We start from the raw sequence: 24,481 nt of genomic DNA on the forward strand, positions 1-24,481 counted from the left end.
GTAGTACCAGCTACTTGGAAGGCTGAGGCACGAGAATTTCTTGAACCCTGGAGGCGGAAGTTGCAGTGAGCTGAGATCCAGTCATCTTAGCCTGCTAGACAAAACGAGACTCCGGCTCAAAAAAAAAAAAAAAAAGTAAGCATCTTAAAACTTCCTTTATGTAAACACTGTGAGTAATTTCACTGATTTTCTAACACTTAGTTTCAAAAAACCAAGTGAATAACTCTGAAGTGGAAATTAAAGCTTGAACCTAGTGTCTCCAAGCTAAGGCTAATATTAAGCCTGCAACAGGAGGGTTTTTGTTATTGTTGTTTTTGACACAGTGTCGCTCTTGGTGCTCAGGCTGGAATGTAATGGCGTGATCTTGGCTTACCGGGTTCAAGTGATTCTCCTACCTCAGCCCCTCCAGTAACTGGGATTACAGGCACGCACCATCACGCCCGGCTAATTTTGGTGTTTCGTAGAGACGGGTTTTCTCCGTGTTTGTCAGGCTGGTCTTGAAGTCTCTGCATCAGGCCCGCCTCAGCCTCCCAAAGTGCTGGCATTATTGGTATGAGCCACCGCACGCGGCTAATAGGAGGTTATTAAAGGCCCTGTTAGTTTTTTTCTGGGGAGACTCCCCTGCAGATATCTCAGACTGCTCACCCCAGCCATGGAAGGAGACTTTATTCTGAAAGAAGCTACAGAGCCCTGGAAAGCTGGGGCCTCACAGGCAGATGCGGTTAAGATTAAGATGAAAGGAAACTGGGAGGGTCTTACTGGTAATGAAGTTGTTATGATTTTGAGGCACTTTTTACACTTTCTAAAATAAAAATGTTAGATTTACGTAAAAAAAAAAAAATGAGTTCCTAAAAAGTATTGCAACAGGAAGAAGTACCAACTAACTAAAAGATCTTTATGGCTTGCAAAAAATGTAGGCAGAAAAGGGCTTTCTTTTGTAGGGAGGAGTAAAAAAGATTACAGAGGAAGGTGAGAGGGGAATGGCAAATGGAGGGTGAAAAAGTCAGATTTTAGATCAGAGAATGTCTTACCCTGAAATCAGTGTGTTCTTAGGAGGGACATAAAATGGGGTTGTATGTTGACTCAGACTGAGGGCAGCTCAAAGTTCACTAGCCTGAGGGATGGAGATAAACTTAAGTAAAGTTTGATTAAGAAATATTTTAGGCTGAGCGCCATGGCTCAGGCATGTAATCCCAGCAGTTTGGAAGGCTGAGGCAGGCGGATCACCTGAGGTCAGGAGTTCCAGACCAGCCTGGTCAACATGGTGATACCCTGTGTCTACTAAAAATACAAAAATTAGCCAGTAGTCATGGTGGCCACCTGTAATGCCAGCTACTTGGGAGGCTGAGGCAGGAGAATTGCTTGAACCCTGGAGGCAGAGGTTGCAGTGAGCTGAGATGGTGCCAAGGAACTCCAGCCTGGGTGGCAGACCGAGACTCCATCTCAAAAAAAAAAAAAAAAAAAAAATTATTTTGACCACTGAAGACAAATTCAACTGAATTTCTTAATGAGAAAAAGGAGAAAATGTGCAGAGTATATGTCTGGCTGTGTGATAGGTAAGAAAAGAGGGCACCATCTAAGTCATAATGAGAAGGGCATTTCTTTCCATATGCTGTTCCTGGAGCACACAAAGGATGGAGGATTTTATTAATCACAAATACTTTCCAGGATTATCTATGTATTTCATCTTTCCCCATCTCTTTTCTTTGTTCTATGCATTTCTTCCATTTGGCTTTTCCTGGGCTGCATCTTATATATGAAACTGGTAAACATAACTACAGTGTTTTGCTGAGTTCTGCAAGTAGCTGTACCAAATTATTGAATTTCAGGGAGGTTTGGGAGTCCTCAGTTTTCAAACAGTAGCTCAGAAGTATAGATGGGCCTATGGGGTTTTTGATTGGCATCGGCAGTGAGGACAATGTTGTGAGGATGAGCCCTGGATCAGGGTCTGTGCTGACTCTGGGTGGTGTCAGAATTCAAATATTAGGCAATGAGTTGGTGTTGGAGAATTGTTTGATGTTCAGCAAACTCTACAGATTTGGTGTCAGAAAAAAGATATCACGAAGGCCTGACCTGGAACAAAGCTCTGAGTATTTGAAAATGGGAGGCTCTATTCTCCTGTACACAGGCTGTCACACTGCCTGTTGTCCTATGATTTAAGGTCTTCTTCCAGGGTGACAGAAGACTAAAAACTTAGAGGAAAGAGCTCTGATGACAGACCGCCTTTTCTTGCAGCTGCCATCACAGGATTCCCACCCACTCACAAACACACACACTAGACACTGACGTGTCCACACTCTTCCCAGGACTAAGCACCACCCTCAGGAACTTCACCACGGCATTTTTTATCCTAGTGTTTCTTGCTAAGAACCCAGAAGTCTCTACAAGTCTCTGGGCATATACCCACCCCTAGACACAGAATCTGCAACAGCAACCTGTTTTCTCCACCAGCCTAAGGTTCTGGACCTCCTGTTTATAATCTCATCTGTCTGCATGCAAACAAAAATAAATCAGAATACAGCACCACCTGGGCCACTATCTGTAATGAAAATCAGTCCTTTCACCTACATTGCACTCTCTCCCACTCCCACACAGGGATTTTTTTTTTTTTTAAAAGCTTTGATTTTTGGTGGGGTGTACACATGTGGGTTTGTTACACAGCTAAAATTATGCCATGGGAGTTTGGAGTGCAGATTATTTTGTCACTGAGGTACTAAGCATAGCACCAAACAGGTATGTTTTCTGATCCTCTTACTCCTCCCACCCTCCCCCCTCAACTAGGCCTCACTGTCTGTTGTTCTCTTTGCGTTGATGTGTTCTTATTACTTAGCTCTTACTGGTACATAATAACCTGCATTTGGTTCGCTGTTTCTGCATTAGTTTTCTTTTTTTGTTTTTTGTTTTGTTTTGTTTTTTTGAGATGTATTTTTGTTCTTGTTGCCCAGGCTGGAATGCAATTGTGCGACCTCGGCTCACCACAGTCTTCGCCTCCTGGATTCAAGCGATTCTCCTGCCTCAGCCTCCTATGTAGCTGGGATTACAGGCGCATGCCACTACACCTGGCTGATTTTGTATTTTTAGTAGAGAGGGGTTTCTCCATGTTGGTCAGGCTGGTCTTAAACTCCTGACCTCAGGTGATTATCCCACCTCGGCCTCCCAAAGTGCTGGGATTACAGGCATGAGCCACAGCGCCCGGCCTCTGCATTAGTTTTCTAAGAATAATTGTCTCCAGTTTCATCAATGTTATTGCAAAGGACATGGTCATTTTTTTTTTTTTTTTCATGACCACAGAGTATTCCATGATGTTTATGTACCATGTTTTGTTTTTACTAAATCTTTTATTTTATTGTATTTTTGGAGACAGGCTTATTGCCCAGGCTAGAGTGCCATGGCATGATATTGGCTTACTTTAGCTTCAACCTTTCAGGCTCAAGCAGTTCTCTCCTACTTCATCCTCCCAAGTAGCTGGGATTACACATATGCATTACCATGCCTGACCAGTTTTTCTTTTTGTATTTTCTGTGGAGACAGGATTTTGCCATGTTGCCCAGGCTGGTCTGAAACTTCTAAGCTCAGGCAATCCACCTGCCTTGGCCTCCCAAAATGCTGAGATTACAGACATGAGCCCCCGCATCTGACCATACCATATTTTCTTCCTCTTGTCTACCAGTGATAGGCATTCAGGGCCTGTCCACGTCTTTGCTATTGTGAATAGTGCTGCAATGAACATGCATGTGAATATGTCTTTATAATATAATAATTTATATTTCTTTGGGTATATACCCAATTAGGAGGTTCCTGGGTCAAATGATAATTCCGTTTTTAGTTCTTTGAGGAATCACCACACTGATTTTTACTGTCATTGAGCTAATTTACACTCCCACCAGCAGAGTATAAGCATTCCATTTTCTCTGCAACCTTACCCATCTGTTATTTTTTGACTTATTAAATATAACAGCCACTCTGATGGGTGTGAGGTGGTATTTCATTGTGGTTTTTCTTTTAATTTATCTAATGACTAGCGATGACCTTTTTTTTTTTTAATATATAATGCTTCTTAGCCACATGTATTTCTTTTGACAAGCTCATGTTTTTTGTTCATGTTTTTTGCCCCCTTTTTAATGAAGTTGTTTGCTTTTTTTCTTGTAAACTTGTTTAAGTTCTTAATAAATTCTGTATGTTAGACCTTTGTCAGAGGCAACGTTTGCAAATATTTTCTTTTATTCTGTAGGTTGTTTGCTATATTTATAGTTTCCTTTGCTGTGAAGAAGCTCTTTAGTTTAAATAGGTCCCATTTGTCAATTTTTGCTTTTGTTACTGTTGCTTTTGGTATCTTCATCATGAAGTCTTTGCCAGTTTCTGTGTCTAGAATGTTATTCCCCATGTTTTCTTGCAGACTTTCTTATAATTTTAAGTTTTTCATTTAAGTCTGTGATTTATCTTGAGTTGATTTTTGTATATGGTGTAATGAAGGGGTCCAGTTTCAGTCTTCTACATAGTGCTAGGTAGTTATTCCTGTTATTCATTTGTTAAAGAGAGAATTCTTCCCACAATCCTCTTGTCAGCTTTGTCAAAACTCTGATGAGTATAGGAGGTGGCATTATTTCTGGGCTGTCTATTCTGTTGCATTGGTCTTGTGCACTTATGGATATCATATAATATCTTTCTGTCTTCTGGTTTTTCCCCCATAAACATTATTTCAAGTGTATACAGTGTGCTAATTTCAGATGTCTAAGAGTTCAAAAAGTCTTTCAAAAGTTCCAAAAAAAATTTTGCAATGCCTTCTTTTCTTTTGTACTTTTTTTTTTTTTTTTTTTTGAGACAGAGTCTGGCTCTGCCGCCCATGCTGGAGTGCAGTGGCGTGATCTTGGCTCACTGCAACCTCCGCCTCCTGGGTTCACGCCATTCTCCTGCCTCAGCCTTCCAAGTAGCTGGGACTACAGGCGCCTGCCACCACGCCTAATTTTTTCTTTTTTTTGTATTTTCAGTAGAGATGGGATTTCACCGTGTTAGCCAGGATGGTCTCGATCTCCTGACCTCATGATCTGCCTGCCTCAGCCTCCCAAAGTGCTGGGATTACAGGTGTGAGCCACAGCGCCTGGCTGCTATTCCCTCTTTTCTTAAGGAATTTAGAATATATGTAGATATTTTTCTCTGCTTGTTTGAAATATACGTAAATCATGTCAACAACTAAATAAAACTTTTGTCATTTTTTATGACTCCAAATCTGAAGTATCTTTAACTAGTACTTCAGATTTATTGCTTTGTTTTTGGTTCTGAAAAGTTTATTTTTTTGATTTTTATTCCTTTAAAGGAGACACAGATTTGTTTAGATACAAGCTCATTCTAAGAGCACACAGAGCTTAGCACAAAGATAAGATTAAAGGTAGCAATACAGAATAATAAAGACTAAATGATACTCAGTTTCTGTGACAGAAACCTGATAATCCAAGGTAACTATCCAATATTTACAGGCTGAAGTACTTACACTGTGAAAGCAAGAACAGTTCAGGGTATAAACTGAACAGTTGAGTCTGTAGTTGTACCTTGCTTTCTATTTATTACTTCAGAGCAATTAGCATAGTTATGTGTAATGTTTGTAGATAACCTGCATTCACATAAATTAAACAATATTTTCTTTTTTTTTTTTTTTTTTTTTTTTTTTTTTGAGACAGAGTCTCACTCTGTTGCCGAGGCTGGAGTGCAGTTGTTTGATCTCTGCTCACTACAACTGCTGCCTCCCAGGTTGAAGTGATTCTCCTGCCTCAGTCCTCTGAGTAGCTAGGTTTACAGGCATGCATCACCATGCCTGGCTGAGTTTTTGTATTTATATAGAGCTGGGGTATTACCATGTTCCCCAGCTTGAACTTGAACTGCTGACCTCAGGTGATCCACACGCCTCAGCCTCCCAGAGTGCTGGGATTACAGGCATGAGCCGTAAACAGTATTTTCTAAAATAGTATGAATACAAAGCCACAATATTTACTTTGAATTAATCACTTAATGGTTATTTTAATACTGTTATTTATGCTTTTGAAACATAAAATGTTTCAACTGAAGTATAGATTCCCCACCCACCCCCCACCGGAGTCTCGCTCTGTCCCCGGGGCTGGAGTGCAGTGGCGCCATCTCGGCTTACTGCAACCTCCGCCTCCCAGGTTCACGCCATTCTCCTGCCTCAGCCTCCTGAGTAGCTGGGATTACAGGCCCCTGCCACCATGCCCAGCTAATTTTTTTTGTATTTTCAGTAGAGACGGGGTTTCACCGTGTTAGCCAGGATGGTCTCGATCTCCTGACCTCGTGATTCACCTGCCTCGGCCTCCCAAAGTGCTAGGATTACAGGCATGAGCCACCGCACCCGGCCTCTGTTGCCCAGGCTGGAGTGCAGTGGTGTGATCTCGGCTCACTGCAAACTCCACCTCCGAGGTTCAAGCAATTCTCCTGCCTCAGCCTCCCAAGTAGCTGGTAATACAGTTGTGAGCCACCAGGTCCAGCTAATTTTTTTATATGGTTTTAGTAGAGACAGTTTCACTATATTGGCCAGGCTGTTCTCGAACTGACCTCGTGATTCACCATCCTCGGCCTCCCAAAGTGCTGGGATTACGGGCATGAGCCACCGCGCCCGGCCTAACTGATGTATAATTTTAATTTTTTAAAATACTACATACATTATGACTAGTTCATTAAAATTATTCGTACTTAGATATTTATATCTAATATCCAAAGAATATTTACAACCAAATTGTTAGTTAGTAGATAATAGTCAGACATGTTTATTACTTTATTCAATCAGGATAATTATGAGTAAACACAATTTTAGTATCTTTTATTTCACTAAATTTGTATGCGGCTGTTACAGGACAAATACAGACAGGTGATGTGGCCACCCAAAACTATAGTAGTTCTTCAATTAGCTATGTTGCAAGATCTAATATATTCCAGTGTATGAACACAGTCAGTTTCTATTTTTTCATCAAAATGTGTCATTGGAAGTTGTAAGATGTATTTCAATATAGACCCCCATTCAATGGCTAGGAGAGCACAGCAGAAATGGAAATGGAACTTTATAAAATTCTTCTGAAAATATGTCCCTGTTCTTTTCCTTTTTTTTTTTTTTTTTTTAGGGGAACAGAGTCTCACTCTGTCCCCTGGCTGGAGTGCACTGGCGCTATCTGGGCTCACTGCAACCTCTGCTTCCCGGATTCAAGTGATTCTCCTGCTCCACCTCCCAAGTAGCTGGGACTATAGCACCCACCACCATGCCCCGTGAATTTTTTTGTATTTTTAGTAGAGATGGGGTTTCACCATATTGGCCAGGCTAGTCTCGAACTCCTGATCTTGTGATCCACCCACCTCAGCTTCCCAAAGTGCCAGGATTACAGGCGTGAGCCATCACACCCAGCCTTGCCCCCTTCCTTCGTAATGCACATGTTTCTCATGCTTAGAGTAGCTGTGCATTTTGGGTGTTTAGAGAGAAATTGCTTTTAGGGGAATATTTTCTGGCTGACATCATCAATCTTATATGTAAACTGAGCTTTTTCTTAAGATCGTTTTAACTTTTTTCTCTCAAAAGAATCTTGCTCAGATGGAGATCTGTTTTTCTCTCCAATGCTTTGGGTGTCTGTTTCAGAAACCCTATTAGCATCCCATGGTTTCTGAATAAGGTGGGCTGTCACAGTGAGACAGATAACTTTTGGAGCTATCTCTATCTGGACGCATGCTGGAAATTCAGCAGTATTTTTTCCTTGTCACCATTATAAGTAGAAACTGAGGCGGAGACACTGCTCCCATTTCCATTATTGTGAAGGTGAAATTCTACCCAGGAGGCCTGCAGGCTCTCCTCCTGCAGCTCAGGCTTCCATTTCTGATGTGACCCTAGAGTGCTGCTGTGGCAAATGCAGTTCACATAAACTGTAAACTGTGCTCTGAGCTGTGCCTCAATGGTGGATGGTAGAGGTCAAGAGAGGACACTAGCACTCAGGAGAAAGCAAGCAGGAGTGCTGTAGCCCAATGCCAAGGAGTACAGAGCCACTGCTCTAAAATGTAAATAGCCAAAAAGATAGAACCCTATTCAACCATTTTTGTAGCAGAGTGAGAGCTTACGTTTAGCAGGCACCTGGCTTCAAGCTGCTAAACTACCTCCTGTTATGAAGAGGTGAAAAGTTTATTTGTCATTGAATATAAGTAATTAGCATACACAGATGACCTCTTCAATCTCCAGGTGAATTTAGGATGAACTATGTATGACATGGTGCTGGAAATTCTTCTACTTGTGGACTAACTATGGTGGCTGTCTTTCTATCTTTGTAGTCTCTTAAGCAGATTGACTATGATGCATGTCATATTCAAGTTTAATTATGTAATAAAAGTATTTTATTTCTGTTCTATTATTGTGGAGTTTCTCTGGGGCTGGAGAAAATTTTTCTTTTAATTATTGTTTCCAAACAGTCTGGAATTACCAGACATGATATAAACACATACGGTGCCAACCAGAATTTACTCTAGAGGGGACGTTCCCTCTCAGGCTTCCAGTCAACTCACATTTGTGCAGAGAAGTGTATGCTGTCCCCTAAATGTGCAGGCAGAATTGTGTTTCTGCCTGTTTGTTATTTATAGTCCTCTACAGTCACTTCTAGAGAGTCTAGATCAGATTTCTATAAATTTCACAGGGCAGCAATCAATCATTTTACATCTTTCAATGACTCTTTTATCTTCAATCCTGAAACTGATTCAGAGACCATGGGGCCCATAAACCCAAGTAGAGTAACATGTGTGCATTGAGTAGACATGTAGACAAGAAAATCTCCATTTTTTTCTTCCTTCCCTTGCTAAAAAGCTCACAAATGTGCAGGTAACATGTGCTGCTGCTCCAGCCACTCAAGCCCTAAATCTGCAGCTCCATATTTTGAGTCCAGGTCTTGGGATTTGGGAATTAAAAAACTTTTATCTGAAAAATGCAAGTCCTTTTAGTTATCAAACTCAGAGATGTTAAAATACAAGTGCAATTATGTCTTTCTCCTCCCTTTGAATTGTGTATTCATCTTTTGAAACTGTTCAATATTGCCACATGTAGCTATAAATTAAACTAATAATGCCACATTGGACACTATATCCCATACCCTAAACTATAACGATATATATCTAATAATCAATGTTATTTTTTTAAATAAATAGAAATTTCTGACAAACAACTTTGTGTCAGCCCACTCTGTGTTTCTCTTGTTGTCTTTACAAATCTTCTTGTAACTGCTACTAATCGAAGTGTAGATTCCAGGCAACTTTAATCTTTGCTCCCAGGTTATAATCTGTAAACTTCACCCAAATAAACTGTCTACTTAATATTCATGTTGTGTCAGCTTTTTTTTTTTTTTTTTTTTTTGGTTCCATGTAGATTTATCATTTAGAATGTGCTAGAGCAGCCTCTATGAGGGGTTCTCTTCTTCGTTTGTACTCCACTTGCTGTAACACCAAAGGATGCAGAGCCAGGTAGATCCTACCTAGAATCTGCAGGTAACATCTGGCCTCTGCCTGGAATTTACAAAAAAGGGCCGGACTTTGGATAGAGAATGTACAGAAAACTAACAAAAGGCATTTTCTGCATTGTGAGATGTCAGCCTAGACATCTTACAGCCCCCATTTGGGAGTGTGGCTCTGTGAGATTTTTCACATCTTGTTCATTGACCTGCTACAGTGATGTGAGAGCTTCCAGGAGGAAATAGAATCTGATGACAGAATATGTGTAAGTATAAAAAAGCATCTTAAAAGTGAGAGAACAAGGCCACAAAGTATCCAGAGCTATGACCACAACTATATTTACCTGTAAAACGTGATACTGGAGTACAGTATTTGTGTTCTTTCTCTTACCCAAGAGCTAGCAAATCAGGACAGGTGATCCAGCTTCTGGAGCTTCACCAAGGCAGTTCCATTTCTCATTGAGAATCAGCCTGAGTCTCTCCAGCCTGGCTTATCATTGGGCCATCAGTCCCAGGTCACTGGGAATTCTTTCACAATCATCCAGGTGTCTTTGAGGGATTTGAGGATGTCCAGAGCAGAATTGTGTCAGGCTGACAAGAGTAGTTAATTCTGCTTCTGTCTCAGTGTAAGAGAAATGAATCATCCTGTGTTTGTTCATCCCCTCATACAAGGGGTGTCTTTGGTAGGTACCCAGATGAGAGTTTCTCCAGTTTCCTGGTACTTGGATGATAAACAAGGAGGACATCTGGAGACCCAAATAGATAAACTAGTAACTTCCATTTCATATGACCATTAAAATAAAACATGAAGCAGTCATGGTTCCTACAATCCAGAAATGTTTAGACTAGCAACTGAGTAAATAATTGAACCATCATATGGTTGGTACAACAAATAGATATGCCCAAAATATTGGGCATTATTTGCCACTTTATATTGTGACTTCTGATGTCTACACTTGAAAGGATATTTATGAACAGAATTGTTGTTATAATTTTTTTTTTTCTTTTTTGATATGGAGTCTCCCTCTGTCACCCAGGCTGGAGTTCAGTGGCACAATCTCAACTCACCACAAACTCTGCCATTTGGGTTCAAGTGATTCTTCTGCCTTAGCCTCCTGAATAGCTGGGATTACAGGTGCCTGCCACCACACCCAGCTAATTTTTGTAATTTTAATAGAGATGGAGTTTCAAAATGTTGGTCAGTCTGGTCTTGAACTCCTGACCTCATGATCCACTTACCTCAGCTTCCCAAAGTGTTGAGATTACGGGCATGAGCCAACAGGCCCAGCAGTATTTCTATTTCTTTCATCCTGTTAAGTGTACATATTTGTTTCCTAATAAACTTACCCTAGAAAACCTTAAGGGATTTGTTTAAATTGCATATTAGCATATAATATAGAGTTGACAGGGCAGTGGCTAGAAAAGATTAAAATTACACAGACTCTGGGATTTAAGTTTCTTTTAGGTAAGCTTAGAAAAAACAAAACTGGAAATACCTCAGTGGCATAGAGAACAGAATTCTACAGAGGGTCCACTTCCTGACCCAGTTCTGTTGAGATTCACCCTTTTTGGAGGCCTTATTTAGGTGTGACCCTACCCTGGAGTCTTGCTTCACAGAACTGTGTAGAAGAGATCAGAGTTTTGGCTGGTGAATCCTGTTGTCTTTCTAGAGCTGGTGCTTACAATGTCCTGAAATCCAAAAAACAGATAAATGGGAAAATAAGTGTTGTAGGGTCTTGGTTTTTAAATTTTATATTAAAACCAGTGTTTGCAGAGACATTCTATTTAGGAACTTGTTTTCCATTCCTGCATATCTGGTAGTTGCTCCACAAGTCACAAAAATGTAAATATAAACATAATAAAATTTTCTCTAAACTACATTAAACTCTTGCTTTCCATGTTTTTTTCATCTGTCTATATTTAGCTTTAATTTTTTGCAGTTTTAAAAAAAATTTAACGGCAGAGAAACAGAAGAAGCAACAAAAATGCTGAGCCCTTTACCTAAATCCTGAAAATTATTATACACTTAGTACCAGCTCCCAGGGTGTTATGAGAATTAAATCACATAATGTGTTATGCCCAGCACAGTGCTCTGTATCATACTCTTGAGCACATAGTACCTGTTTAAAAAACATTGCATTAGTACATGTGTACATGTTTTTAAAATCCAGACTTATTCAGAAACTGCTGCCTTATGTTTTTTCTGTAAACTTTAAAGAACCAGCAAAGGCTACAAAACTTTTAGATGGAGATAGGTTGTCCTTATTTGTGCCAGAAGTATTTGGTTGTGACAAGAGTGCTGACTGTAAGGGACCTTGTGCTGTGCCTGCTTCTCTAACTAATACTAATAATGAGCCAAGGAGGAGCAACATCAGCATTGACAGGGAACTTGTTTAAAACACCCATTCATGGACCCTTTTCAGACCTCCGTAGTCACATTACATAAATTGGGGCCAAAATTACCAAGTGATTTATAAGCTTGTTAAAGCTTGAGAGAAAATGCTTAGCTCAGTGGTTATCAGCCCAGACTTCTCATTAGGATCACATGGCCAATTTGCAGAAATGTCTTGTGCCCTCCCCACAGCTTCTGATTATTATTCTGGGTGGAAACATCCATGTTGTTTTAATGAAGTCCCTTGTGTCACTCAGGTAAGACCAGAATCAAGTATGAGGCCTTCAAAATACATTCATGAGAGTTAAGTTCCAACTTTGCACTAAAGGGTGGTCACAGGGCCTGTTCTGTTTGGGTTTGGTAGGGACAGGTCAGTGTGGCGCTTATTTCCATTACTGTAGCAGAAATGGCTGGTGTCTGTGGCAGGGGAGAACATCTGAGGACAGGAAAGAGAAATTTATATTTTTATCTTCATGGAGCAGCTCATTGTTCCTGAATGTCTTCTGTTTTAAAGGACAGAAATGGGTGGACTTTTTCTGTCTTTGTTTTTCTGCCAGTTGATGTCATGCTAACAGGTAAACATGTGGTACTGAAACCTTTAAAGACATATTCTCAAGATTCAGGTGTAATTTGTCTAGAGAATCTCATCTCAGAAGGAATTTCAGAGAAGGAGGAGAAAGAAAAAAAAGTGGCTTTTCTTCAGGTAAACATGTCTTAGATGAAGAGCAGTGTCGACTCTGCCTCCTGGACTGCCATGCGTTTAGTACTCAGAAACCTTTACTTCTCTACTTGTGTTTTTCCTCCCTAATGAGTTTGGTTTAATTACTTCTTTAAATTTTTATGATAGTCAGGAGTCTCTGAAAAATATTTCTTTCCTATATTCCAGAGCCTTCTCTTTATTCTCCGCATCATAGCTTCTTATATGCCATGTAGAATTCTCAGCAAGAATTTAGAATCTGCAATTTTTTAAATGTTCCCTTTGTGGCTGTTGAACATGGAAAGATGTGGATACTCAAGATTTCTATTGGGGAAAACTGTGGTCCTTAGTAAAGACGGAGAACATGTAATGATGAGGCTCCATCTGTGTGTTCCATTAGCTGTATGCAGACCAGGATTAAGAAAATGCTTATTTAGGCTAGGTGCGGTGGCTCACAACTGTAATCGCAGCATTTTGGGAGGCTGAGATGGGCGGATCACAAGGTCAGGAGATCGAGACTATCCTGGCTAACACAGTGAAACCCCGTCTCTACTAAAAATACAAAAAATTAGCCAGGCGTGGTGGTGGGCATCTGTAGTCCCAGCTACTCGGGAGGCTGAGGCAGAATGGTGTGAACCTGGGAGGAGGAGCTTGCAGTGGGCCGAGATGGCCCCACTGCACTCCAGCCTGGGGGACAGAGCAAGACTCCGTCCAAAAAAAAAAAAAAAAAAAAAGAAAATGCTTATTTAAATGGGATGGCATTTATTACCCAGAAAGTTCTGAAAAAAGTTATTAGGAGATACCTGCTCTTAAGGGTGCTAAATGAAGCCTACTTAAAATTACTACTAAAAATTACAGAATGTAGCAGTCATCTGTATTTTAAAGTTTGTATAAAACTGATGTTTCTTTTTTTTTTTTTTTTTTTTTGACACGGAGTCTGGCTGTCACCAAGGCTAGAGTGCAGCGGCCTGATCTCGGCTCACTGCAACCTTCGCCTCCCAGGTTCAAGCAATTCTCCTGCCTTAGCATGCTAAGTAGCCGGGATTACAAGTGCTTGCCACAACACCTGGCTAATTTTTGTATTTTTAGTAGAGACAGGGTTACACCATGTTAGTCACGCTGGTCTCGAACTCCTGACCTTGTGATCCTTCCCCCGCAGCCTCCCAAATTGCTGGGATCACAGGCATGAGCCACCATGCCTGGTCTAAAACTGATATTTCTTTATGCTTACATTCAGACTACATTTTTTTGGGGGAGGAATATTTCAACAGTGATGCTGTGTTCTTCTGTGTGCATTAGCACATCATAAAAATTTGTCCTAGGCTGGGCGTGGTGGCTCACACCTGTATTCCCAGCACTTTGGGAGGCCAAGGCAGGTGGATCACGAGGTCAGGAAATCAAGACCATCCTGGCTAATGTGGTGAAACCCTGTCTCTACTAAATATACAAAAAAATTAGCTGGGCATGGTGGTGGGCGACTGTAATCCCAGCTACTTAGGAGGCTGCGGCAGGAGAATGGTGTGAACTCGGGAGGCAGAGCTTGCAGTGAGCCGAGACCGCACCACTGCACTCCAGCCTGGGCGACAGAGCAAGACTCCGTCTCAAAAAAAAAAAATTGTCCTAGTGAAGTTAATGATTCACTTGGTTAAATATCTCTGATATATTTTTTTCACTATAGAGTTAATTATTTTTCCTCTTTATTATTAAGTATCTTTATGCAGCTGATGTGCATAAACCATCACAGTTAATCTGGCAACTGTCCTTTTTTTTCTCTACATATGTTTCTATGGTGAATGAAGGCTATTATGTTTGTTTACAGGCTAGAAAAAGTGGGGAAGACACAGGCTCTTCCACTTACTAGATGTTTGTCAAAATATCCTTCTTGGCCAAAAACATTGGCATTACTGGTGAGCTTGTTAGAAATTCACAAAATTAGCTGGGCACAGTGTCTCCACCTGTAATCTCAACACTTTAGGAGGCCAGAGGGGGCAGATCACCTGAGGTAAGGAGTTCAAGACCAGCCTGACCAACATAAAGAAACACCATCTCTACTAAAAATACAAAAAAAAAAATTACCGAGTGTGGTGGAGCATGCCTGCAATCCCAGATACTTGGGAGGCTGAGGCAGGAGAATTGCTTGAACCTGGAAGGTGAAGGTGGCGGTGAGCCGAGATGGCACCATTTCACTCCAGCCTGGGCAGCAAGAGCGAAACTCCATCTCTAAATAAATAAATAAATCAGACTTTATTCCAGATCTTCTGGGGGGGGAGGGGGGACCTGCATAACGAGGTCTTCAGCTTATTGTACATATTAAAACGGAGATGCCTTCTAACTCAGCATGTCTTTTCCATCTGAAAAATATTCACAACTCATTCTGTATGATGTAAATATAGCACTCAAAAATATACATGTTCATGTTCTTCCCTTAATTTTATACTTTATTATCTAGAAAAATACATGAATTGATGTGGATCTTATGCTGCTCTTTCTTCTCAGAGTTAGAGAATACATTAGATAATATTTCTGTTTTGAAATCATTTTATTGGGTAATTTTAGTCAGTCCTATAAGTCAGAACCAGTTCTCTTTACTCTCTCATTTCACCTTAAGTCAAATTAAAAATTCCGCCCATGGCCACTTGGTAAAAGTGTGTGTGTGTGTGTGTGTGTCTGTGTGTGTTTTTCAGGGACCATTGCAATTTAGAGATGTGGCCATAGAATTCTCTCTGGAGGAGTGGCATTGCCTGGACACTGCACAGCGGAATTTATATAGGGATGTGATGTTAGAGAACTACAAAAACCTGGTCTTCCTTGGTGAGGATAACTTGAGTACATAATAATATACCCTAAATGTTTTATTTATTTATTTATTTTTGTAGAATTTTTTTAGTAATTTACTATTTGCATAAAAGAGTTTCAGATCCCCATTTTCCAGAAAATCTTCAGAATTTGTTCATTTAGAAAAGAATTTCTTCAACGTGTTCCATCTTACTCCAAACTTTCCACATTCCTGAGTTGAGCTGTATTCTTCATTCTAAATTAGTGGTAATTCCAGAAATTTAGTGGCATAAAATATTGTTGCCCCCACCTGAAAATCTAATTGCCACCACCAATTTTTGATTCAGTAGAACCAGATAGTGAAATTAAGAAACCTACAAGTTGAAAGTATTTTCTAATTATTTAGAAATTTCTGTTATAACTTAGTATTTTTGTATTAATTTACTAGAATATTTTATCACATTCTCTCTGCTGAGCACATTACTAGCTTGTAATTGGAGAATATAAGCAAGATTTATGTTCTTTATTTTTAATAAAACAGGTATTCCTGTTTCTAAGCCAGACCTGATCACCTGTCTGGAGCAAGGAAAAAAACCTTTGACTATGAAGAGACATGAGATGGTTGCCAAATCCCCAGGTAGGTGCAAGTGAAAATGAATACAACAGATGACACAGATAAGGGGTCCCAAGGTCAAAGAGAAAGCCAGTCCTCAAAGTGTGATTTGGGAAGCTGTGTTCCAAAGGAAATAGTTCTTGGGCAGCTGGGTTTTTTTGTTTGTTTGTTTTTTCTTTTTTAATTTTGCTCTTACAAAGGAGCATCATCTGTCTTATGCTTTTAAATTCTCTAAGGATTTTCCTTTTCTTTCAGTGAGCTTCCTTCAAGTTCACAGTGAGAGCCAAAGTCCTCTTCATGGCATAAAGAGACTGTACAATGTGGCTGCTTTTCCTTAATTTTTGGGACACACAAATATCTGCATGATTTTGAGAAACTAAAATTACTCTCAAAGTTCTCTTTTTGCATCAGGTCTGAAATGTCTGAGAGTAATAGTTTCTGTTGAATTTTGTTTGTTCATTTTTCTGCACAGTCCATTCCGTTTTTATTACTATCTAGTCTTGAAATATATAGTTTGAAATTATAAGTATGACATCCCTCTGCTTTGTTATTTTTCCTCGTGGTTGCTTTGGCTATTCAAAGTTCATTTTAGTTTCATGTAAATTTTTGAATTGGATTTTCCATTATTGTGAAAATAGTACCACTGCAATTTTAATTAATAGGAGGTTTATTTAATCTATAGATTGGATAATATGGCACTTCAATAATATTTATTTTTTCAATTCATAGATAAAATATTTTAAAATTTATTTGTATCTTTTCTAATTTTTCCTTTTTTTTTTTTTTTTTTTTTGAGATGGAGTCTTGCTCTGTCACCCAGGCTGGAGTGCAGTGGCCGGATCTTGGCTCACTGCAAGCTCCGCCTCCCGGGTTTACGCCATTCTCCTGCCTCAGCCTCCCGAGTAACTGGGACTACAGGCGCCCGCCACCTCGCCCAGCTAGTTTTTTTTTTTGTATTTTTTAGTAGAGACGGGGTTTCACCGGGTTAGCCAGGGTGGTCTCGATCTCCTGACCTCGTGATCCGCCCATCTTGGCCTCCCAAAGTGCTGGGATTACAGGTTTGAGCCACCGCACCCGGCCTTTCCTTTTTTATTGTAAAGATTTTTTACCTCCTTGGTTAATATTTTCCTCAGAAATTTATTATTTAATGGTATAGTCAATAAAATTTTTTTCTTCTATTTTATCAGATATGTATGAAACCATAGATGTATGTCAATTTTATATTTTGCTAATTTACTGAGTATATCTATTAGTTTAGACAGATTTTAATATACTGTTTATGGTTTTTTAGATATAAGATTGTATGATCTACAAATAGCAGCATTTTACTTATTTTTTAATTTCAGTGGATTTTTTTATTTCTTTGACTAATTCTTCTGCCACATACTTCCAGTGCTACATTAAAATAGAAGCACTGACAATGGGCACAATGTAGTTTTGTACTGGTGTCTGAATTTGATGGAACAAACACCTCTTCAAGTTTTCATAAACTGATTTTAGAAGGTAAAGATTTTCTTTTGTTGGGCCCTTAGGGTGATGAGATGCCCTCTGAATTTGTAGTGAAGAGGGGTTGTAGCTTGGTCACAAGGATGCTGGGTCTCCACTAGGGTTCACCTTCAGTTGACCTGTTACGGCAGCTTGGGTAGTTGTAATTCCCGTTTTATTTTTGGACAGACTGCATATCTTTCAGGACTTTGCTCTGTAGGGCAGACACTAGGGCATGCTTTGCAGTCAGGTCTGCATATGCTGGGCCTTAAATCAGGATGTGGATGAGTGTGACTTTCAGTAAGTACCAGAGAACATTTCCTCAGGTAACTGTGTGGGTTTCTATATAGGCAGAACTGGCCATAAACTGTGGCTCACGTAACTGAAACTGAGTCAGTGAACTGTTTCAGGGACCATGGTAAAGGCCAAAGTCTGCAGGCCTGCCTACATGGCTGTAAATGGGTGCCTTCCTCCAGGTCTCTGGCATAGCAGGACCTCTGCCAGACCGGGGCTGGGAGGAGTCTGTGGTGGTTACAGAGTAAGTTTAGAATTCTCTGTGGGACCAAGTTGGGTGAACCCTATCCTGGTCTGTAGCCAAGAACAGGGGTCCTGTAATTTCCCACCTGAATGAGGGCCTGCCTTCTGAATAGAACATGTCTCGAACTGAAGCTTTAACAGCATTTCACAACTCCATCCCTGGATCTCAAATCTGTCTTAGAGGCACTTATTTTGGAGATGGTGTCTTGCTACATAACCTAGGCTGGTCTCAAAATCCTGGCCTGAAGCATTTCTCCAACAGTAATGTACCATGTAGCTGTCATTACAGGTGTGAACCATAATGCCTGGTTCTCATGAAGTCATTTTTGGTCAGGGATGGCTGACTTTTTTTGCTGTAAGGGGATATGAAAATAGAGCACTTTTATTCTTTTCATCTTACCGATGTCACTCTCCTTATACATTTCTTTCTTTCTATATTCTATTTCAAATTTGTAATTTTAGATTCAGATATTTAGACAATATGCTAGAATGTGCATGGTATGCTGAAAGTAAATTAGATAATTAGTAAGCACTCCATATTTATGAAAATAGTTACTAAATAGTTATAGTTACTAAATATAAATAGTTACTAGTTATAAGTAGTTATAAAATTATGGGATTTTCATCTACTTTCTTCACCCTGTATATAAATAATAACAGAGTTTATTTCCTAATATTTGTTTTACATATCTGAGGGTCTAACCCTATTCTGCAAAATATATATATATATTTTTTTCTATATTTAACAATGTAAGGCTATTCTTTGCTTCTAAAGTTGGAATACAGCAGTTTTGTGTAAGAATAACGTATATTTAAAACATAAAAAGCAACTCTAGTTTCTTTTAAATGCTAATTTATTAAAAGTTTCTCATTAGAATCTTCTGTTTATAATTATACCGCAGATTCTCTGAAACTTTACTGCCACACAGTGCATGCCAATGATTCAAAATACCTGTATATGATGAATACATAATAACAGTTAAAGATTGCAGTTACCTCAACAATTTTTTTTTTTTTTTTTTTTGAGAACGAGTTACCCGCTCTCATCCAGGCTGGAGTGCGGTAGTGAGATCTTGGCTCACGGCAACCCTCACCTTCCGGGTTCAAGCAATTCTCATGCCTCAGCCTCCCAAGTAGCGGGGATTACAGGGATGTACCACCGTGTCTGACTAATTTTTGTATTTTTAGTAGAGATGGGGTTTCATCACGTTGACCAGACTAGTCTTAAACTCCTAACCTCAGGTCATCCGCCCGCCTCAGCCTCCCAAAGTGCTGAGATTACAGGCATGAGCCACAGCGCCTGGCCTGACAAATTTTTGTAATGATACTTCCATGTGTTATACCAGATTTTATGAGTAAACATTTATCTTACTGTTTGAAGTTCTGTATTAGCGTGTTTTTCCAGTGTAGTTTGTTTGTTTGTTGTTGTTGTTGTTTTCAGAGGAAGTCTCACTCTCTTGCCCAGGCTAAAGTGCAGCGGCACAATCTCAGCACATTGCAACCTCCGCCTTCCGCGTTCAAGCCATTCTTCTGCCTCAGCCTCCCGAGTAGCTGGCACTACAGGCGCGCCACCATTCCCTGCAAATTCTTGCATTATTATTCGAGACGGTGTTTCACCATATTTCTTTTTCTTTATATAATTTTATTTATTTATATATTTATTTATTTAGACATGCAGTTTTGCTCTTGTTGCCCAGGCTGGAGTGCAATGGTGCAATCTCAGTTCACTTCAACCTCCGCCTCCCGGATTTAAGCGTTTCTCCTGCCTCAGCTTCCAGAGTAGCTGAGATTACAGGTGCCCGCCACCATGCCCGGCTAATTTTTTGTATTTTTAGTAGAGACAGGGTTTCACCATGATGGCCAGGCTGTTCTTGAACTCCTGACTTCAGATGAGCTGCGCATTTCGGCCTCTCAAAGTGCTGGGATTACAGGCGTGAGCCACCATGCCTGACCTCATTTATTTTTGAAATAGGGCCTCACTCTGTCAACCAGGCTGATTTGCATGTCTCACTGCTATCCAAACCTCCCAAACTCAGATTGTCCTCTCATTTTAGCCTCCCAAGTAGCTGGGTTACTAGTATGTGTCATCACACCCAGCTAGTTTTTTGTATTTTTTGTAGAGACAGAGTTTTCCCATGTTGCCCAGGCTGGTCTTGAACTCCTGGGATCAAGTGATCAGCCTATGTTGGCCTTCCAAAGTCCTAAGATTACATTTTATTTTATTAAGTAGTTTAATTAATTTATATTTAAATGATTGCTTAAAGAAATGAAGTTGTTATTTCCCATTATATTGTGATTGTTTTATGTTTCTAGTAGTTTTATTTTTCTCATTTCCTGCTTTACTTTCTTAATTTTTATTTAATTTTGTACTGGCATGCATTATTTTTTACTTTCTTTTGCATACATTCTATAAATATTATCTTTGTAATCATCTTGAAAACTGGAGATTACATATATCTTAAAGTTAAAACAATATGTTTTAATTTTATAACAATTTCAATTTAATACAAAAGCTATGTCTCTATATTTTCCAGTTATTATATGGTATATTTATTAACAAATTTAGGCAGAATTTTTTTTTTTTTTTGAGACAGAGTCTCACTCTATTGTCCAGGCTGGAATGCAATGACACAATCTCAGCTCACTACAGGCTCCACCTCCCAGGTACAAGTGGTTGTCCTACCTCAGCCTCCCATGTAGCTGGGATTATAGGTGTGCACCACCATGCCCGGCTAATTTTTGTATTTTTAGTAAAGACAGGGTTTCACCGTGCTGGCCAGGCTGGTCTCAAAGTCCTGGCCTTATGATTCGCCCTCCTTGGCCTTCCAAAGCACTGGGATTACAGGCATGAGCCACTGTGCCCGGCTGATTTATGCACATTTACTTACGTTTTTTATATTCTATAAAAGAACTTTAAAGGTTTTATGAACAATCATTTTGATTTTGTTTTGTTTTGTTTTTGTTTTTGTTTTGTTTTTTGAGACTGAGTGTCACTCTGTTGCTCAGGATGGAGTGCAGTAGTGGAGTGCAGTGGGCACCATTGCACCTGGCCTTTTTTTGTGAGATGGAGTCTTTCTCTATCACACAGGCTGGAGTACCATGGCAGGATTTTGGCTCACTGCAACCTCCACCTCCTTGATTCAAGAAATTCTCCTGCTTTGTCCTCCTCAGTAGCTGGGACAACAGGAATGCGCCACCATGTCCGAATAACTTTTACACTTTTAGTACAGACGGTGTTTCACCATGTTATTCAGGCTCGTCTTGAACTCCTGGCCTCAGACAATCCACCCGCCTCAGCCTCCCAAAGTGTTGGGATTACAGGCGTGAGCCAGGGCGCACAACCCCGTATGGTATATCTTGTAGGATTGTGCTAATGGTGATGAACACCCAACTTTTATTTTGGAAAGTCTTTATACTCTTTTTGAAGTAAAATAATTTTGAATCAAGTATTACTGGTTAGAAGTTTTTGTTGTTGTTACATTAAAATTTGGGAAGTTCTCAGCTTTTTTAAAAATCTTCAAGTAATCTTTGTATTACTTTACCTTATATTCTAAGATTCCTTTCTTGAATACATGGATCTACTTGTTTTACATCCCATGTTTTAATTTTTTTGTAATTTAATATTTTGTGTTATATATTTTTGGGTATGTCACATCACACCAGTTAATTATGTGTTGATTTTTTAGTTTATATTATAATTGTATATAACAATATATTTTTTAGTTTATATTGTAATTGTATATAAGAATATTTAACTGTACAATTTAAGACAGTGTAGAGCAAAATTAAATATGAAAAAGCCATCTGTCTATTGCCAATATAATTATTTCTATGTTTCTTTGCCTGTATAAATATTACCCCTGTAGTTTTGTGTCACTTGTATATTTGTTGTGTAGGTTTGGTGTAACAGGGTTTTGTTTTTGGTTTTGGTTTTGGTTTTTTTGAGAGGGAATTTTGCTCTTGTTATGCAGGCTGCAGTACAATGGTGGGATCTCAGCTCACTGAAACTTCCAACTTCTGGGTTCATGCCATTCTCCTACCTCAGCCTCCTGAGTAGCTGGGATTACAGGCATGTGCCACCACACCTGGCTAATTTTGTACTTTTAGTAGAGACAGGGTTTCACCATTTTGGTCAGGTTGGTCTGGAACTCCTAACCTCAGGTGGTCTGCCTGCCTCGGCCTCCCACAGTGCTGTGATTACAGGTGTGAGCCACTTCACCTGGCCTGTAACAGTTTTTTAATCCTGTCTAGGTGAGTAGTCATAAAATCTCTCCCAACTTCAACGTCTATTTATTTGTGAATCTATATTAATTTTGTGTCAGAGAAACACTTTTGAATCTGAAGATAATTTAAAAACAATAATTACTCTGTATCTATTTTAGGTATTGTTTATTTTTACTTATGTGCTATGTGTCAAAAACACACAACAAAATTAACAACAAGATTTTCTAGGCTGGGCACGGTGGCTTATGCCTGTAATCCCATCACTTTCAAAGGCCAAGGCGGGTGGATCATGGTGTCAGAAGATCGAGACCATCCTGGCCAACATGGTGAAACCCCGTCTCTACTAAAATACAAAAAATTAGCCAGTCGTGGTGGCGTGCACCTATAATTCCAGCTACTGAGAAGGCTGAGGCAGGGGAATCGCTTAAACCCAGGAGGTGGAGGTTGCAGTGAGCTGAGATAATGCCACTGCAGTTTTGCCTGAGAGAGTGATAAGTACATATTTCTAAATATTCAGTTTGGTCATATTAATTATATTGACATTGTTATGCAACATATCACTAGAATGTTTTTATCTTGCAAAGCTAAATCTCACTACATATTAAACAACTACCAATTCTTCCCATTTCGTGGCACTTTTCAAACACTACTCTGTTTTCTGCTTTTAAGAGTATAACTGCTTTATATATCTCATACAATCTCTGTCTTTTTCTGGCTGGCTCATTTTATTTTGCATAATGTCATCAATATTTATCTTAATAGTTAGACTATTTTCTGCTATTTGAAAACTGAATGAGATTCCAGTATTTTTCTATCTACTGAATGACTTGGTGACAGAAATTTGCATTGCTTTAACCTATTGGCTTTCAGTAACAATGCTGCAATAATTATGTGAAAGCTAACGTGCGTGCTGCATTCATTTTTTTTCTTTTTTTTTCTTTTTTTTTTTTTTTTTGAGATGGAGTCTCGCTCTGTCGCCCAGGCTGGAGTGCAGTGGCGTGATCTCTGCTCGCTGCACGCCCCGCCACCTCCTGAGTTCATGCCATTCTCCTGCCTCAGCCTCCTGAGAAGCTGGGACTACAGGCGCCCACCACCATGCCCGGCTAATTTTTTTGTGTATTTTTAGTAGAGGCGGGTTTTCACCGTGTTAGCCAGGATGGTCTCCATCTCCTGACCTTGTGATCCACCCGCCTCAGCCTCCCAAAGTGCTGGGATTACAGGCATGAGCCACCATGCCCGGCCTGCATTCTGTTTTATTGGTCTACTTTTTCACTTTTATACTCATACCAAATTGTTTTAATTCTGTAGCTTTTTGATGTATTTAGAAATCAGAAATTGTAATGCCTCCAACATTATTCCTTGAAGATTATTGGGTACTTTATTATCTCTTTAGATTCCATATACTTTTGGATTTGCTGTCTTTATTCAAAAATGCAATGAGAAATTTGAAAAATATTGCATTAATTCTGTAGATTAAATTGAACGGTATAGACATCTTCACAATATTATTCCTTTTTTGATTGTTTGTTTTTGAGATGGAGTTAAATTCACCCACCTCGGCCTCCCAAAGTGCTGGGATTACAGGCATTAGCCACGGCACCCAGCCCAGTAATTTCAACAAGTGCATGCTTAATAGTGTGTTGTATCATTTCTATATATTTTTAAATTTATCAATTATTTATATTATTGTTCTATACTCTAATTCCATTTTTGTTATAGAAAGTGATCTATAAAATTTCAGTTTTAAAAAATGTGTTAAGGCTTTGTTTTTGGCCTAACAGGTGGTCTATAAAGAAGAAAGTTGTATGAGCTATTGAGAAGGCTGTGTATTCTGTTGTTGTTGAGGAGTGTTCTCTATACCTTCATTAGAAATCATTGTTTTTTACTGCCTTCTAGCCTTCTGTTTCCTTACTAATATTCTCTCTTGTTTTATTAAAGAAAGTGGAGTATTGAAATGTCATATTATAATCATATTGCTCTCTCTGTGTTTATTCAGTTTTGTTAGTATTTGCTTTATATATTTGAAACCCCAATATGAGACACACACACACATAAATACACACATGTATATACAAATTTGTAATAGGTTCCCAGTGGATGAATCTATATATTTTTTTAACGTCCTTCTTTGTCTTTTTGAAGTTTTGACTTCAAAAAGTTCTTTGTCGTTTTGAAGTTTTGACTTCAAAAAGTACATTTTATAAAGTATGACAGTTTTTAACTTAACATGTAGCTTGTGTAATATTATTTTGACCCCTTCTCCTCTCATTTTGTTAATAGTTACA

The 24,481-nt window shown here is 39.3% G+C and overlaps 1 protein-coding gene across 1 annotated transcript in view; it reads left to right on the plus strand.

Annotated features, from left to right (window-relative positions):
• Nucleotides 1–24,481, plus strand: part of LOC103234249 (uncharacterized) — an 80,231-nt gene that overhangs the window by 1,365 nt on the left and 54,385 nt on the right. Inside the window, 2 exon segments of the mRNA XM_073016757.1 lie at nt 15,247–15,373; nt 15,879–15,974. Of these exon segments, the coding sequence (XP_072872858.1) occupies nt 15,247–15,373; nt 15,879–15,974 (223 nt within the window).

The sequence above is a fragment of the Chlorocebus sabaeus genome, chromosome 6, assembly GCF_047675955.1.
Source record: "Chlorocebus sabaeus isolate Y175 chromosome 6, mChlSab1.0.hap1, whole genome shotgun sequence".
Lineage (NCBI taxonomy): Eukaryota > Metazoa > Chordata > Mammalia > Primates > Cercopithecidae > Chlorocebus > Chlorocebus sabaeus.